The sequence below is a fragment of the Phaenicophaeus curvirostris genome, chromosome 8 (genome assembly GCF_032191515.1).
Source record: "Phaenicophaeus curvirostris isolate KB17595 chromosome 8, BPBGC_Pcur_1.0, whole genome shotgun sequence".
Taxonomy (NCBI): Eukaryota; Metazoa; Chordata; class Aves; order Cuculiformes; family Cuculidae; genus Phaenicophaeus; species Phaenicophaeus curvirostris.
This window is the reverse complement of record NC_091399.1, coordinates 37,515,328-37,530,911: the sequence shown is the minus strand read 5'-3', so window position 1 is coordinate 37,530,911 and position 15,584 is coordinate 37,515,328. Positions and strand designations below refer to the sequence as shown.

At 40.9% G+C, this 15,584-nt stretch overlaps 1 protein-coding gene across 1 annotated transcript in view; it reads right to left on the bottom strand.

Moving 5' to 3' along the window:
- Positions 1–2,225: 2,225 nt before the first annotated feature.
- LEPR (leptin receptor) overlaps positions 2,226–15,584 on the bottom strand; it is a 37,905-nt gene continuing 24,546 nt past the window's right edge. Inside the window, exons 11-18 of the mRNA XM_069861953.1 lie at positions 15,253–15,409; positions 15,080–15,162; positions 13,394–13,610; positions 12,043–12,225; positions 11,435–11,530; positions 10,339–10,441; positions 9,506–9,581; positions 2,226–4,567 (exon numbers count right to left, since the gene is read on the bottom strand). Of these exons, the coding sequence (XP_069718054.1) occupies positions 3,758–4,567; positions 9,506–9,581; positions 10,339–10,441; positions 11,435–11,530; positions 12,043–12,225; positions 13,394–13,610; positions 15,080–15,162; positions 15,253–15,409 (1,725 nt within the window). The 3' untranslated portion in view covers positions 2,226–3,757. The remainder of the gene's footprint in view (positions 4,568–9,505; positions 9,582–10,338; positions 10,442–11,434; positions 11,531–12,042; positions 12,226–13,393; positions 13,611–15,079; positions 15,163–15,252; positions 15,410–15,584) is intronic.

The following is a 15,584-nucleotide window of genomic DNA, read 5'->3' as shown; positions in this document are numbered from 1 at the left end:
CACAGGCAGATGCTGTTGCAGGAGTGGCCGGGCTGAACTCTTAACCAGAGACCAGGACAGAGGCAAATGGCAGCAGAGGGTGGATTCAGGATATAGAGATTTTGGCTTTATGCAAGAGCAGAGAAAGGTGAAGAGTGGGACTGAATGTCCATTCAACACAGAGGAAAACGCTAGACCGAGAGCCAGTTTTAAGAAATATTTATTGAACAAACTCATACAGCTGTGTCCTGCCCTTCATTGTGGGCTGGGACCAGGATTTTCCTGCTCAATCAGAACCTCAGAGATTGGGGACATGATGTGGCAGATGCTTCAGAAAAGGCACACCTACATTAAAGGATTAAATTGCTTGGTTCTATAATAATTATATTTAAAATCTTTTTTTCTTTTTGCTGAAGCAGAAGAGATCAGCTCGTACTTGCAGCATTTCTTACATTCATAGTAGGGATTTTTGTAAATAACTCATCAATTTGGTTTTCTAAGCAGCGCCACTTGGTCTGGCCATTAGAAAAAAAACATGATTGGGATGGCAGGCTCTCCAGGAGAACAGGCTGGACTCCCGAAGGTGGCAATATCCAGCTTCTATCAAAGGAAGACATTCTGTACTTCCCTAAAATAGCAACCATTGAGCACAGCTGCAGGCTTACAGCAACTCCAGGCTCCAAATGCCCTCCTAACACCAGTTCTGTGGCACCTCTGTGCTGCCCAACAGGGGACAGAAAATTCACTCCTGCATTTTCCCACGTTCCCAGGAAAGCCTTCACCTGTTCACTCAGCTGATGGTTCCCATTATTAATGGTGCTCCTGTCCTTATGGAGATACTGCATATGGACTTCGCAAGGTAAAAGCAATGTGAGCTTTTTATTTCTTGTGAAATACAACCTTCAAACATAACTAAATCATTTTTTTCTAGACAGAGTAATGAAAGAGATCCAAACCTCACGATCAGCCATGTGTTTATTATACCAGTCAACAGAGAACTGCATTACTCTCTTCCCAACAGCAAGACGTTTCAGCAGGGCCCTGGAAGGGGAGCCTCTCCTCCAACAAAGGTGACACCATTCTGCTATGGTAGCTCTCACAAAAGCACATTTCAATAATTCACATTACCTCTGCATCCCAGGTTAACAGCAGGAGGGAGCTGATGTGCAGGAATCTAGGTCTTACACCCCTAATTCAGCTGCACCATGTGAGGGATCCCTGTGACATTAGTGGGGCGATTTGGTGGGGCAGCAGACCTACAACAGCCTCGCTGCATCTTCAGACTCCAGTGCCCAAGGGACGGTGATCTGGCAGACAAACCACCAGGAGAAGCAGAATCTAGCACCCAAGTCCGTTCCCTTGTGCTGCATCAAGTCTATAAGCCAGCAGGAGAGAATTTCTTTTTTCAGGTGAATTCCAAGTTTAACATTCCCCTGGGTACTAACTTCAGCTTTCCTTCTGGAACTCTGTGGGAACCCTCAGGTTTGTCCCTGCTGCCTCTGATCAAAACTCACTGTCACTTGAAAATGTGATTACTAACGAAAAACAAGTTTTAATCCCCCCTGGCCACACATAATATAATTGAAACAAGTACATTAGATTTGTGTCATATTCCACATCCACAAATGAAGACCCCAGTAAAAGTCAGGTTAGCAGCTTGTCTGAGAAAAAGCAGTGGGTTTTTTATAAACCTCGTCTTAAATTCAAAGTGCAGATATACATTAGCTTTGGTCCCTTTTCCTCTATGGGATTTCTTATAACTAATATTAAAGTGCTTCCACATCTACCATTTACTACTGTTGCTGCATTTTTGCCCTTCTGTTTTTAATTGCCTGTGTAAGTTTTATATAAATTCAGCTTTGGAATACACAATATATTCATCTTTTTTAGGTCCTCAAAGTAGTTCTTTGAAAAGGCACGTATACAAAAATATTCACTAACTACAAAGAAGAAAAAATATATTTGGCTTGAAAATAAATGTGGTTTTCTTTACCTGCTCATCCCAGAAAATACGGTGGAGATGCAAGATGTAAATTTCCTCCTGTTTGAAGCTTTTCAGTTGAATGGAGCAGGGCTTGTGAAGGCAAACTGACTTCTCCAAGTCCATACAGACAGGCTAGCTCACGGAAGATCAAAACCACAGGATCCTCAGATCAAATTAATGCTTTTTCTCCTGAAAGTTCTTAGGAAAGTGGCTTGGGAGAGATGCTAGATTTACAGCAGTACCATTTGTCCTAGAATCTCATGTTCAGGAACAAAAAAGTAGAGGTTTTACTTCCAAGTACATAATTTTACCTGGATAACACCCCACAATTAATGCGGCCACAAGAATTTTGATTCTCTTCCTCTCCTTGCAGCACTGTAATTCTTAAGCTACTGGAACTGTTACTTCTTCAGGGAGTGTTTTATACACTGGTCCCCTGTTCAGCACATGCCTCTGACCTCACAGTTTCTTTTACAGCTCTTTGATGCTACTGATGAATATTCAATTTCCTTCAAAGGAAAAGCAGTTACAGCAGCTGCAAGTTTGCTGTCATTGGTCAGGGCCCCCCTTTCAACAACTGAAAAACAGCATTCTGCCTGTTTTTTCATGCAGACCATCTGTGTATTCATAGGCTCAATTTAACACAGATGTCAGCTAAGCAATAAATACATCAGGATTTTGAAGGAAAAAAAGAAGCGCCTAACAAATATATTAGGTATTTGTACAGTTCAAGTGGATAGCGATGTATCACAACCTGGCAGTCGTTCTGAGCAACCAGAGGCGGTCACAAATCATTCCCAAGGAAATGACACATCTGAGCTTTTCCCCCTCAAAACCCACCCTACATATACATATATCAGTCTCGGGTTGCTCCTTTCTATCTTGCTCTTGGAGCCCTCAAGCAAACCCTAAACCAAGAATAGGCTCTTTCACCACAGTTTGCTGACATGTTTGAAGAGATACTTTACTCCCAGAGAAGGAACGTGTACGGGTCTGCGCCGCCAACAGACACACTGTGCTCCCTCCTGCGGAAAACATGGTCCTGTTCTACAACAGTAAACTGAAGGAAGCACACTGCTACAGAACTGGGTGCAATCCACACTGGGACCATAAAGGGCCATTTAGTCCACATGAGAAAGATGTGCTCATTTGGTGCAGCCTGCTTGAACCCTTCCTAGCCCTTGAGGAGCGTTTGGGAATCTCCACACCAAGTCCTGCAAAAGCCCTGACTCCTCCACATCTCCCAAGCTGGAAGAAGAGTCTCTTGACATCACTAACACCACCTGGGAGGGGCTGCTCTGCTCTGCCTACCGACAAGTAATGTGGTGGCCATCTATTTTTGTGGCTACAGAGGGCGTGTAGATCTGCCGGAGGCTGTGCCCTGGGGACAGACTACAGCCTAGCACAGAGCCTATGGATTGAGCGTGAGCACAGGCTGCATCTGGATCACGTCCCATTCCCTCACTTCAACACCTATGGCACAGAGTTCAATTTCAATTGCAGTTCTTCATGGGGGTGCTCAGACATAGGCATAATAGGCACCAACAACAGACAATTTGGCACCAGAGGCTGATGAACACAAGCAGATGTCTAAAGGACGGCCTCACGTTTGAAAATTAGGTCAAGAAATGGAATTTCTTCCTTCTAAAATCCTGGCATTCAAATACAGAATCAGTTACCTAGCTTTGAAATAGGAGAGCTCCTGAAAGAAGTCAGGAGAGGGAAAAACAGGGGAACATACCAACACCTAAAAAAACCCAAAACATTAAGAGTATCAAATTTTGGTGTGATGACTTAAGACTTTTTCTCTGTGGTCTCCTGCACTTTGGCAGCAGTCACCTGAAACTGCGGCACATATGGCACAATGGCTTTATACTTCAGGCTACTTTGGTTAAATGAGTTTAAATGAGGAGGTGTGTGCTGAAGAAACCCCATGTCTTCGAGTGGTTCAGCTGTATGGCACCGACACATCACCCCAGAGCTTTCTGTTAAAAAAATGTCATTTTCTCTTTTTTCCAGTGATGTTATCCCCAGGTAATACAGGCTCCGCTCAGCACTATCTCCATCTGTGAAAGTGTCATCCTGATCTGATGGCTCTGAAAATCCCTCTGAAGAAATAAGGGAAAGAGTCTTGCTGGGCTGCCTGCCAGGTGGATCAGGCAATACGAGGAACAGCTCATTTCCCACCTCCCAGGAGCTACCTGAGAAGGTGCCTGTAACCAAGGAATCTTCAGCTAAGAAGCATCTATCAAAACAACTTCTTAGATTTACCTTCTCTTCGTAAAGCCCAGTTGATCTGGAGCTAGTGATAACAGTAGCATATTTAATATCAGTCTGCCTTGTAAGTTTTCCACTGATTTGGTCATCACAGGAGCTCTCAGAGAAGCTACTACTATTGAAATGGCTGCTAGAACAAGCAGAGTCACGTTCAGAGTCTTGAATGTTTGTAAACATTGAATTGATTACTAAAAAATCTTGTGTGTCTTCTTTTTTCAATACTTTGGTAACACTTATGTCTTCCAGCACTATTTCTGGTTCCAGAAGAAGAGGGTCGAATGACATTGCTTCAGGGTGCTTGATAAAAAGATGCTCAAAAGTTTCAGGCTAGAAGAAAAGATATATTTTAATGTTCATCTATTATTTAATAGCTTTCTTTCAGTATGCAGCTACTAATTTTAATAATTGCAGACGAACCCCCCACAGTTTTAGCACAAGTATATAGTTGAAAACGCTCTAAACCACATTTCTTCTTTTCTTTATGTCTGTGTGTAGGTGATGATTGAGGGACAAGACAAAAATGTGAGAACCTGTTTGTGTCAGGTACTGCAAAGCAAGCATTCTGTGAAGTGCTCAGGATTCCAGCCAAGACAGCATAACATTTCAGCTAAACAAGAAGGAGCCAAATGGTCCTATTCACTTCAATATTAATAACCACACAGATATTGTTAAAAACGCACAAAAGTGCTTTGCAAGACAAAGTTCTTATGCCCTTAGGTATCCTTGGCTTTTTATTTAGACTGTAAAAACAACAGACATAATAATTTACATGTCAACTAAAGTAACTTTCCCTGCCAGGATTACATTATCTAGGGTCAAATTCAACCTTTCCACAGTATTTTTAGAGCATTCCCATCTGAATAGCAGCTGTATGTTTGAAATGCGTGAAGAGAAACATACGTTTATTTTGGAGAGAGTATGTTTTACTCCTCCCTACTATACATGCATGTAAAACACACAACAGCATGAACTGACAGTAAAACTGAAACTCCTAGCTACAAAGGAAAATTCACTTGAAAAATATATATTTCCTAATGAACTCAAGACAAAACACACAGATAAAAACAGTTTTCGTGTATATTAGCAAACCATATTCTACAGTAGGAAAGCTGCCAAAACAATGAGGAACATGTCAAAATGCTTAGCCTACTATGCAATTACAGAAAAGAGTAAACTAACTTGCATATCTTAGGCTAGCTATCAGTAACGCCAATGCCCTCACGTGGCAAAGCTGGTGAGCGGGTTTCTAAGTGCCTTGGTACTTCCCATACACAAATCCATCACTTTCCCACACTGAAATCTGCACACCGGAATCTCTCCTAGTCTTCAAAACAACTTCAATAATCACATATAAAAGTAACCAGCTATTCAAACGGGCTGCAGGTTCCTACTATATTGTACATATCAAGCCATAATAATCATTACTTGTATTGCCTGATGAAAACTACCCTCCCTCTCACAGCTTTGCTATGAGCTGACACAGGAACACCAGCACTGCTGTGCCGAAGCCGATTAACAGTCCTTTCAGTGTGTATTGCCCAGTGGTATTTCCAAGTGGGAGACACACATTACCAGGAAAGTTTTGAAGAACCAAAAAGCCATGTTTCCTCCCGATACACCTGCCCTCCTCCAACCAGCAGCTGCTTTATCCTGAACAGAGATAGTTTATATTTCTTCCAAATTCTGCTTGCTCCCTCACCCCAGACCTCAGGATCTGCTCTTAAAAATGCATATGGGTACCACAGAAAGCATACAGAGACTACTGCCAGCAAAGATTAAATATTATACATAACATTCAAAGGCAGGAACGTTGTTTGACAAAGGCCACCATCTGTCAACTTGGACACATCACTTACTAAAACAGGTCGCATACTTAATTGACTACAATGCATAACTCACCATCCTGAGAAAACGTCGAACTGTAGCATATCAGCAGTTACAAGTGAATAGCACTGTATTTCTACAGCGTGTGCACGCACACTGTAATTTGGGCACAAACTGTGTTAAACAATAGGCAAAGTAGTTGCATACAACTCAGGAGAAAAAGTCATAGTCCCAGGTCTCCAGTTCCCAAACTCTGCTCACCAGATGCAATAAGATACAAACAAACAAGGAAATCCAAGCAACACTGTAGTTTGCTCTCCTGTTCAGTTTAGGTTTTAAGTTCTACTTGTCTCATAAGCAGCAGACTACCTCCAAGCTGTAGCCAGTTACCATGCCTGAGTCTGGTTAAAGACAAAATTACTTTGCACTCTAGTCGCTAAACACAGATATATAAAATAAGCCACTAGCCTAATTCTGCCATGACCATTTTTTGACTTACACATATATTTACCTTTACACATTGAATATCAGCCCTTGGACATAGCGGAGGAATTTAGATATGCATGAGCCTTTGCAAGATTGATTTTAATTTCCATCTTAGTTTTCCTGTAAAATATTTGCAGTTGTGTTTGAGTAATTTCTCCAACATTAGGTCCTAAAGCTTTTTTAATTTTATTTACTATTTTATTGAGCAAGTAAGAGGAATTTTTATGATTCTGACATTATGCGTACACGTAAAGGCTTGCAAGACACATTCTAGATGTATGACTTGCCTGGTTTAGATTACAACTTTAACTTCTTGCTGCTATGAGCAATACAGTAAAATAACGAACAAATGCTGTTCTGAAGTACTAAATGTGCTCTATTGAATATATAGAAAGTAACGTATATTGAATATACAAAGTAGTGATCAGATGTTGACTCAAGGGTTTAATACTGATATGTACCAGGACAAGACAGGATTTGTACATCAAATTCCTTCAGACAGACATCAGAACTTTCCAGCAGTGGCATATAGGCTACTTGTGTGATCAATGCTTATTATAACTACAGAAAAATACCATACAAATACCACACACTGCTTTTTCTACTAGAAATTCCATGCACACATACAAAGGCAGGATTTGGACCTGAACAAATGGTTTCAAAGAATGTGTTCTAGCCTTGTACACTCAGAATGCAAGGGAGAGATGGTTATGCTAATATGAAGACAGGCATTGAGCCTTCAGTGGAATTAACATTAACCAACATTTTCCAGTAAGATTAGCACAATGTACTGAAGAGGCATGCCTCCTACTGCATAACAAGCTGCCAAAAATCATGTCAAACTTCAATTTCTTTCATACTTGCATGCATCATTTCTTTTCCATTATTATGGAACAATGCATATGAACATGGAGCAGTATCACCAGGGTGTCAGCTTGGGCATGACTTTACCCTCCTTTCCTAGGTAAAACTTCATCAACTTTAATATACTTATTTCCACTCTACCAGTAGTGAGGAAAATCATTTCCAACGTGCTAAATACAACCTGCAGATTTCATCCACTTTTGCAATCAGGGACAGTGGGAATTGTCACAAGCTACAGATGAAAAAAAAAAAACAAATAGAGGTGCATCAGTACAACTTACACTGCTGCAATTAACGGCTACTCAAAGAGCCCAGCCCTTTCTAGGATGCAGCCATGGAAGTACACATGTCAGACTGGTATGGAATTTAACAAACTGAGTAAATAAAACAGACTTAGCTTTCCAGAACAAGCCAGAGGCACCAGCTCTGCTAACACTGGTCAGTGTGACTGCCGCCACAAGGCCAGAAAATAACCGCTCTTCCCTCCATCCCATCATAGTTACGTGTTCCCTAACAGAGGGATCTCCAGGCGCTTCATTTAACATTAAAACACACAGCATGGTGCATCAGGGAAGTAAGTGCTTCAGTACATCAAAAAGTCACATAAAAATTGTAAGTAAAAATATAAGCAGAAACTGCCTTAACACCATCAAAACCAGATTTTCCTTAAGATTTCTGGCTTTTCTTTCTAAATACAGATCTAATGTTAGAGATTATCCAAGCATCTGCACTGATGTGGCTGCATGTTTAAAGGATAACAACTGAAGACGTCATATAAATAACACACACATTGGTATTTTCAGGGAAAAGGAAGCAAAGAAAACAACAGTAAAGAACACACACTTTTCCTGCATTCTCTGAGTTGCTGCTGCACCCAAATGCATGTAAAAAGTTCAAAACAAGCAAGTACTTCCGCAAATAAGAGATATCCTCACTTTGATGTGCTTGGAGTCAGCGGGAACTCCCAAGCTAGCTCTCAATTCAAACAAATATTGAGAATAAAAAAGCATTTTGAAGTGAAGTCAATAACTGGGCAGATCTTGCACTCAAGCTAAACCACTCTGATGTCTGCTTCCACGCCGCACCCTGGGAAGGGCTGGGCTCTTTCAACTTCTTTTGAAAGCCAGGGCTTGAAAGTATTCAGCCCCTTGCCTGCCACAAGTCACTAGGGCAGAAAACAGAAGTTAAAGATGACAAACCTAAAGCAAGTGCTTCTGCCTGTGCAAGTGACAAACTGGGTTTTGGTCTGTAATGTGGCACTTACTCCAAATTTTTGCAAGGGCATTTTAGATCTTTGACAGAGCTGCTTCCAGGATTCATCCTATTTAAAAAAATGAGCACTATATTGCATCTGTGCTTCCTGTCGCCTGAATACAAATAGAAAGATCTTCTAACATTCTATATAGGAAGCCTAGGAGCTGGTTCAGCAGGCAGCAACCATGATCAGACTTCAAAGAATGTCCATTCTCTGTTTAAACAAAATGAAACGAAATAAAAGATGAGGAAAAAAAACCTTCACTAGGAACACATATTAAATACCTGAAAAATCTTCTGCCATTAGATGTTCTTTCTTTTAGAAATAACAGGCCTGAATTTAGATTATTGCTTTAATGCAATAATCTAATGGTCCAGCTCTGGGATCATAAGAAACTTTCTCTGCTGGTGCAAACTGGCTAAGTCCATGTAAAGAATCTTCCTTGTCACAGCTCATCACATCATAACTCCCAATTCACATGCCAAACAGAGAGGCAATTTAGCCCAGCAAAGAATCTGATCTTTGATACACGTGGCACTCACCAAGGTGCACAAGCATTACACCCATGGGATTCTGCAACTAATGTACTCACTGCCCTGAGATTTAAACACTCCCAGCATTCAAGAGAGGTGTTGGTCTCTGGTCCTGGCCCATTTCCAGCTATCTGCTCTCCAGAGTGGAGAAAACTGCTGTACTGCTGACTTGAGAGGATTCGAGTTGCTTGTTTCACTAATTCAGGTGAGGTCTGGTCTAACCAATAGGTAGAGATCAGTATTAAGCAAAAAGCTTTAAGACCCACTGGGTGGGGGAAGAAGCATCACCAGGGAAATACACACCTTCTGAAAATTAACTCCTTGCGCCCAGGAGCAATTCTTGGGGTTTGGAACATCTTCCCAAAACAGTTTCTTCATTCTGAAACGTTAGGTAAATTTTGGAGTTGGTACTGTTCTCATACATTCTGTACTGCTGTCATTCACCTTTGCTATGTCCGAAAAGGAATCTGTGCAATTTTATTTATCCAGAACACTACGACAGTGAAACAACCCATTTGAGATGGGTTGATGACCATCGATGGTCAAAACTGAATAGAAAAAATAAAGAAATAAAGAAGTGACATACCAGGTGACAGTTTTGCAAAATATGAGAGGTAGTGGTAGTCTTTGCTGACAATGATTCCCACCCACCTTCTGCAAAGCTCAGAGGGTTTTGGTTTTTTTCAACTGTCTTGTACTTCAGACCCTACTTTGTGATGACAATTAAATATGGAATTCTGAGTGTTTCACAGATTCAAAGCACATGACACTCATTAACTCGCCCACAAATCGCTCTGCAGAAGTAAGGAATACATGGTACAGGCTGAAGTGACACTTCCCAGCAAAAATGAAGAGCACTGATCATCATCTCACTGCAAGGACGCTAGACCCGAGAGGGCAATGATTTGACTTGTATGATGTAACAAGCCTGTGCAGTCAGGACGCTTTAATTCCTGGTGCTATATTCCACATAGTCCATTGTCTTTCAGTACAGGGCATAAAAAATACAATAAAAATAATTCCTAACTGCACCCAGACAGACCCTCCCCACAAGTTCGGCTGACAGGCATCATCTCAGCTGCATCACTTTCTTCTAAAGGCCTTCTGGGACTTTTATACAATAACAAATAACTTGCCTTTGGTGCGAAACCAGCAATGCTCCAAGCAACAAAACAGAGGTTGAAATAACTATTGGCAGAACCACATAGAAGCTGGCATTATTCTCGTTTTCAAATCCACCTGGAAATAGAAGGAATTCAGATAACAATGCAGTAAAATAATTCGTCTGTAAACAAATAGTTTGCAATAGGGAAATAAAACAGCTTAAACACACAAAACCTGAACAGTTTTATTGCACATCAACAAGCCTTTACCTTGAAAGCAAACAGACAGACAGGAAGGAATGATTTTAAATACTGAGGTGACTCCTCCATCCACGAGGGAGGTGCCCACTGCTCACATGCTATTAAGAAATGAAATCAGAGCATATGAAACAAGAGGATAGTCCACAACTGGAGAATGAAGAATCACAGGGACCTGGGATCTCAGCTGTTAAGTTACATGTATGGGAATTCAGGTTCCTCACACAATTAATCCCATCTTGCTAATTAAAGCATCTGAAGTCTAGACCCCTGTTTATAGAATCACAGGCAACCAGGTCATAGCTTTCTACAAGCATGTTGTAGAGGCACTTCTGCGCGCATAGGTGTAGAGGCACTTCAGCTGGGCTGTGTCACCTTCCTAGAGGAACATAACTTAATTACTTGGAGTTGTTTCCCTGGCATTTCCCTGCCGGTTCCCATTACCTCAGAAGTCCCTGGCTGATCTCCACAAGACCTGAAGTGTGCTGCAGCATAGCAGCACATCTCAGAAACACAGGCTGAGGACTCTCGCTAACACCCCATCCCTCTAACCCTGGTGTGTCATCCCACAGCTGGTCACAGGTAAGACTGATATCCTCATCCTCCCACTTCAAGTCTAGCTTAAATCCCCACCAGTGAGCCCCACTGGCTTGTGAGCAAAGACTCCTTCCCCCTTTTAATAAAGGTGAGTCCCATCCAATGCCAGCAAGCCTGGTGCCATGTAGACCACGCCCCTATCATGGGATAGTTATATTACAATTACTTTATTATCGACCTTTTTGTCTGAAGATACAGACTTCTTCCACATTTAAAGTTTACTTTTACAAGCTCCTATTTTGTAAACAACATGCAGAAAGATCCTATAGTTCACCTTTGGTAAACCGATCCGTTGTTCTGGATTTGCCAACTCCTCCAGCAAACACGGGGTACAGGCTGAACTGGTACTTCTCAATCAGAATAAAGTGATCTAGAAAGAGGAAATCAGCCTTTTGAATCAAAACTTATATCCTGCTTTTAAACAATTACCTCCACAGAGGCTCTGGTCACATATCAGAGCTCAGATCAGCCCAGACGGAGGAATAATGAAAGCAGCTTTTATAGATACATACTTTAAAATAGAAGACTAAAAGATTTAATCTATACTGGATAATCTAACATTATTCTGTCACAGAATTAACACCTTTATGGAGCTACTGTAAAAATTTCTAAGATTAAAGCTAAAACGCACATATCACCTTAGATAATTAGCTGCTGTAGTCAATATTCCAGAACTAATTTTATTGTATTGACAAAAAATGAATAGACTCCTGAGCTTCATTCTTTGTCAACCTGATTATTAATGCAACAGTCAATCCTTTACAGTCAGTCTTCTAATGATAATCAAGAAAGAGAGAGGGGGGAAAAGGATTCCGAGAGCTCAGTAACACTACATTTTCTGTTCCATTACAATTATTATTATATTTTCAAGTGCACACTCACCATAAAGATAATATTTACTAATATTTGGAGGAATTCGCACCCATTTCATCTCCTCTTCCTTGTCAAGGTTCTTCCATTCAACAATAAAAGATGTTATTAAATAGATTTGAGGTGAAAGCGTCCAAACCAAAATCACACAAGTGCTGTTCACTGGGTAAGCATTAAGTGACTGAACAACATTCACTGGCAGAATAAGGAGAAAACAGCCATTAATTACATGAGCTCAGACAAAAGTGAGGTGAGAGCTGGGCTAGCAGGAGAGGTGTATGCTATAAACTACACGCACGTGCATTACTGCTATGGTTTCAGCACCTTATCATTCACTTGTTTACTTATCTTCTATATAATAAAGCCTGATCTTTAGTTCTCCTCAGCAAACATATTTCACTTTAAGCCAGCAAACCTTGGGTAAACCAACTATTTCAAACACTAAATAGATCAAGTTTCTTATCAGAGATGAAAGAAATATTCTGATTCCCCTATGTGCCTCCTTAATTATCAATCCTCAGCCAAAAACTTAGACAGCAACTGAACTGTCAACATTTAGCTAGTAAAGCACACATTGAGAGCCTTTAAGCTAAATCCTATTAAATCTCACTAAGTAATACACCACGATCACAATCCAGGCAGACAAATGCTTCCTATTACATCTGCTACCAACCACTGGGTATCCAGAATATCCTTACAGACAACATCAGAAAGGATTTTATCCATAAAAATGCTTTTAAAAGTAAAGCAGTAAAGTTCTACAAATAGACTGCAGTAATGTTTCCCACAGCACATATCTGCATATGAATGTTACACAGCGGAAGCATTCAAAAGCAATAGCTTTTATTTTATTAATAAAGCAGAGAGCAGCTGAATCAATGAAGAGGCTGCTTAGGAAATAAAGCCAAACCTCTGAAAACTATGTACCCTGGCAGCTTGTCAGGTGAGCAGCCAGAGAAACCAGACCATGTTTCATTTTGGAAACAACAAAACATTCCCTAGCAGGAATGTTGGGTGTTCCAAACACAAAGTAGATGAAAGATCAGCTCTGCAGTAAGATTTTACTTTTTTCTTTGATTAATTATTTTATATTCTGTTAGTGGAGGGAAGACAGCCCAGTGAAACAACTCTCTTCCCAAGTCAAAAGATCATTAAGATTTTCACATGATGGAAATTTTATTTTTCAAATAGCTCTGTTGATTAGATTTAGAGTCTGTTTCTCATATACAGCTGAATTTATCATCATAAAACATTTTTTATACTAACAAAATTAATTTTATTACAAAAAAGCTTTTTCCAAAAGCACCACAAGGATTCCTAGCAATTTCCACATCTCAGAATGGTTACTAATTGGTGTTCTTACCTGCGCTCATTTGCTGTGACAGAGTTAAATTAAAATTAACTGAAGAAACTCCAATTGAATTCACGGCTAAAACTGTGATGGTATGTGTGTGTTCAGTCCATGGAAAAGAACAGGTGGTGCCATTAGCAACATATTCTGACCACGTGCTGTTTCCTGATGTCTGATGCCTTATAATGTATCGGCTCACACTGCACAATGACTGATTCTTCATCAGTGGCTGAAGCAAACATTGGCATTAATTAATTTCCCAGACTTTGATTTCAAGAGCAAAAGTTATTTAGACAGAAGGCACTGTTCGAATTTTAAGAAAATGGGACCCAATAAAGGTATTCTATGGACTGACTACTGTCCTTATAGCAAAAGCACTGTAGTCCATTTAAAAACTTGATTTCTTCTGCTTCGCTCTCTCTCTCACTGAGAGCCGACACACTTACTTGCTATTTTTCCAGTGAAGGGAGGGAAAGAAGGGCAAGGAAATACAAACTTTCAGACTCCTATAGTACCTCACTGTTTTATGCCAGTACTTTTCAGGACTGAAAATCTGAACAGATGACTGATTGCATACCAAACATAGGCAAACAGGAACAGTCACTGATGCACCTTTTTTTCTCTGTCCTGCACTAACCTTTTAGCATAGCTTTGCCCAGTTTACATGCAGTTGCAGTGATGTTTACACAGGCAGCTCTCCAGAGTCAGCAGCACATTCTGCTCAGAGACCTTGGGCAGCAGAACCTGGCAGATGAGGATTGCATCTCCCCTTATAACTTACAGTCTTTGATTTACCCTTCTTTTCTGAGCATTAGAAAAAAAATGCAATTTAAGTCTCTGTTTCACATGTGAATGCTGTATCATATCCACATTGCTTTACACTTTCATTGGTAATTATATAAAAACTGCTGCACTAGTACCTCTTAAGATATTAGGTCAGGTCTCTGCAGAAAGGCAAGGAAGTCTGCAGCTTGCCCAGAGGTCTGAAGGCTCTCCTAAAGTAGTGAGGACTATATGATTTCAGAAATAATGGGACGTTCCATGCAGCCGCAATGAACCCCTGATGCAGCTCAACATGGCTGTGGAGCATGCAACTGGACCTATGCAAAAACAATTTGACTGGAACATCAGATCAGTCCAGTGAGCAAAAATCAGCTCACTTCAGAAAGCCGGTCTGGGCGCTTCCCAAGCCTGGAAACACATCTGCTGCCAGTGTATGTCAGCGCTGAGCCTCACCCGCCTCTTAACCATCCAGAGCAACCACACAGCACTAGGAAAATTTCCGTGCTACTACATTACTATAAACTTGGCAACGATTAGGGTACAAAACCAGCTCGGTGTGTGCCAGTCAGCTGCAGGAATGATTACAGAGAATAAAAACAGAAACTGGGGGGAGTAACAGGAACAGAACAGAGTAAAGTACAAGACAGGCTAACTGAGCAAAGAGTGCAGAATCGTCTCACCTTGTATCACAGTATGGTAATTAATATTCACGAGCAACCTCTGCTTGCCTCTAGCATTAGCCAAGCCAGAGGCAGTAACACGAAAGAAATCGTATCCCAAGTGCCTTGTATAACAAGTCCCATAAGCAGCAACTGCCCAAGTTTGCCCCCAAAATCTGCATGTGCTTATCGTACTCCCTTTTTGGCCAACGTTTTTTTGTATGAAAGTGGACAACCAAAACGTAATTGTTCTCACCTTCCACAAGAGTGTAACGTTTTTCTGCCTCCTTGCTGGATCCTCAATAATTATTCTCCAAAATTCAGGACCTTGTAAGGGAGCTGCAAGAGTACACAGTTTGGAAAGAACAGTGTCACACCTCAGTCTGAAACTGGACAGGCCATCAGAGCGCACTCTGAAAGCACAAGTACCTTTGATATCTTTTACAAGCGTAGCGGCTGATCTGCTCCAGTCACTCCAGTAACCTGACCCATCCAGTTCTCTGCACCGGATCTGAACAACATACTCAACACAAAGCTTCTGAACTTTTATCACAGCTGATTTTGGTGCATTCGAAACTTCATACAGCTGTAACAGAAGTCAAAATATTTAGAGCATGAACAAAAGTCACGGATGCCTGAAAATTGATCCAATGAGAAAGTGGCCTAATCAGTAATACTCCTTTGCTAGGTAATGCAAATGCTTATAACTGTGATTCATTTCATGCCACAAATTCCAGAAAAAAAATGCTAACACACTAAAT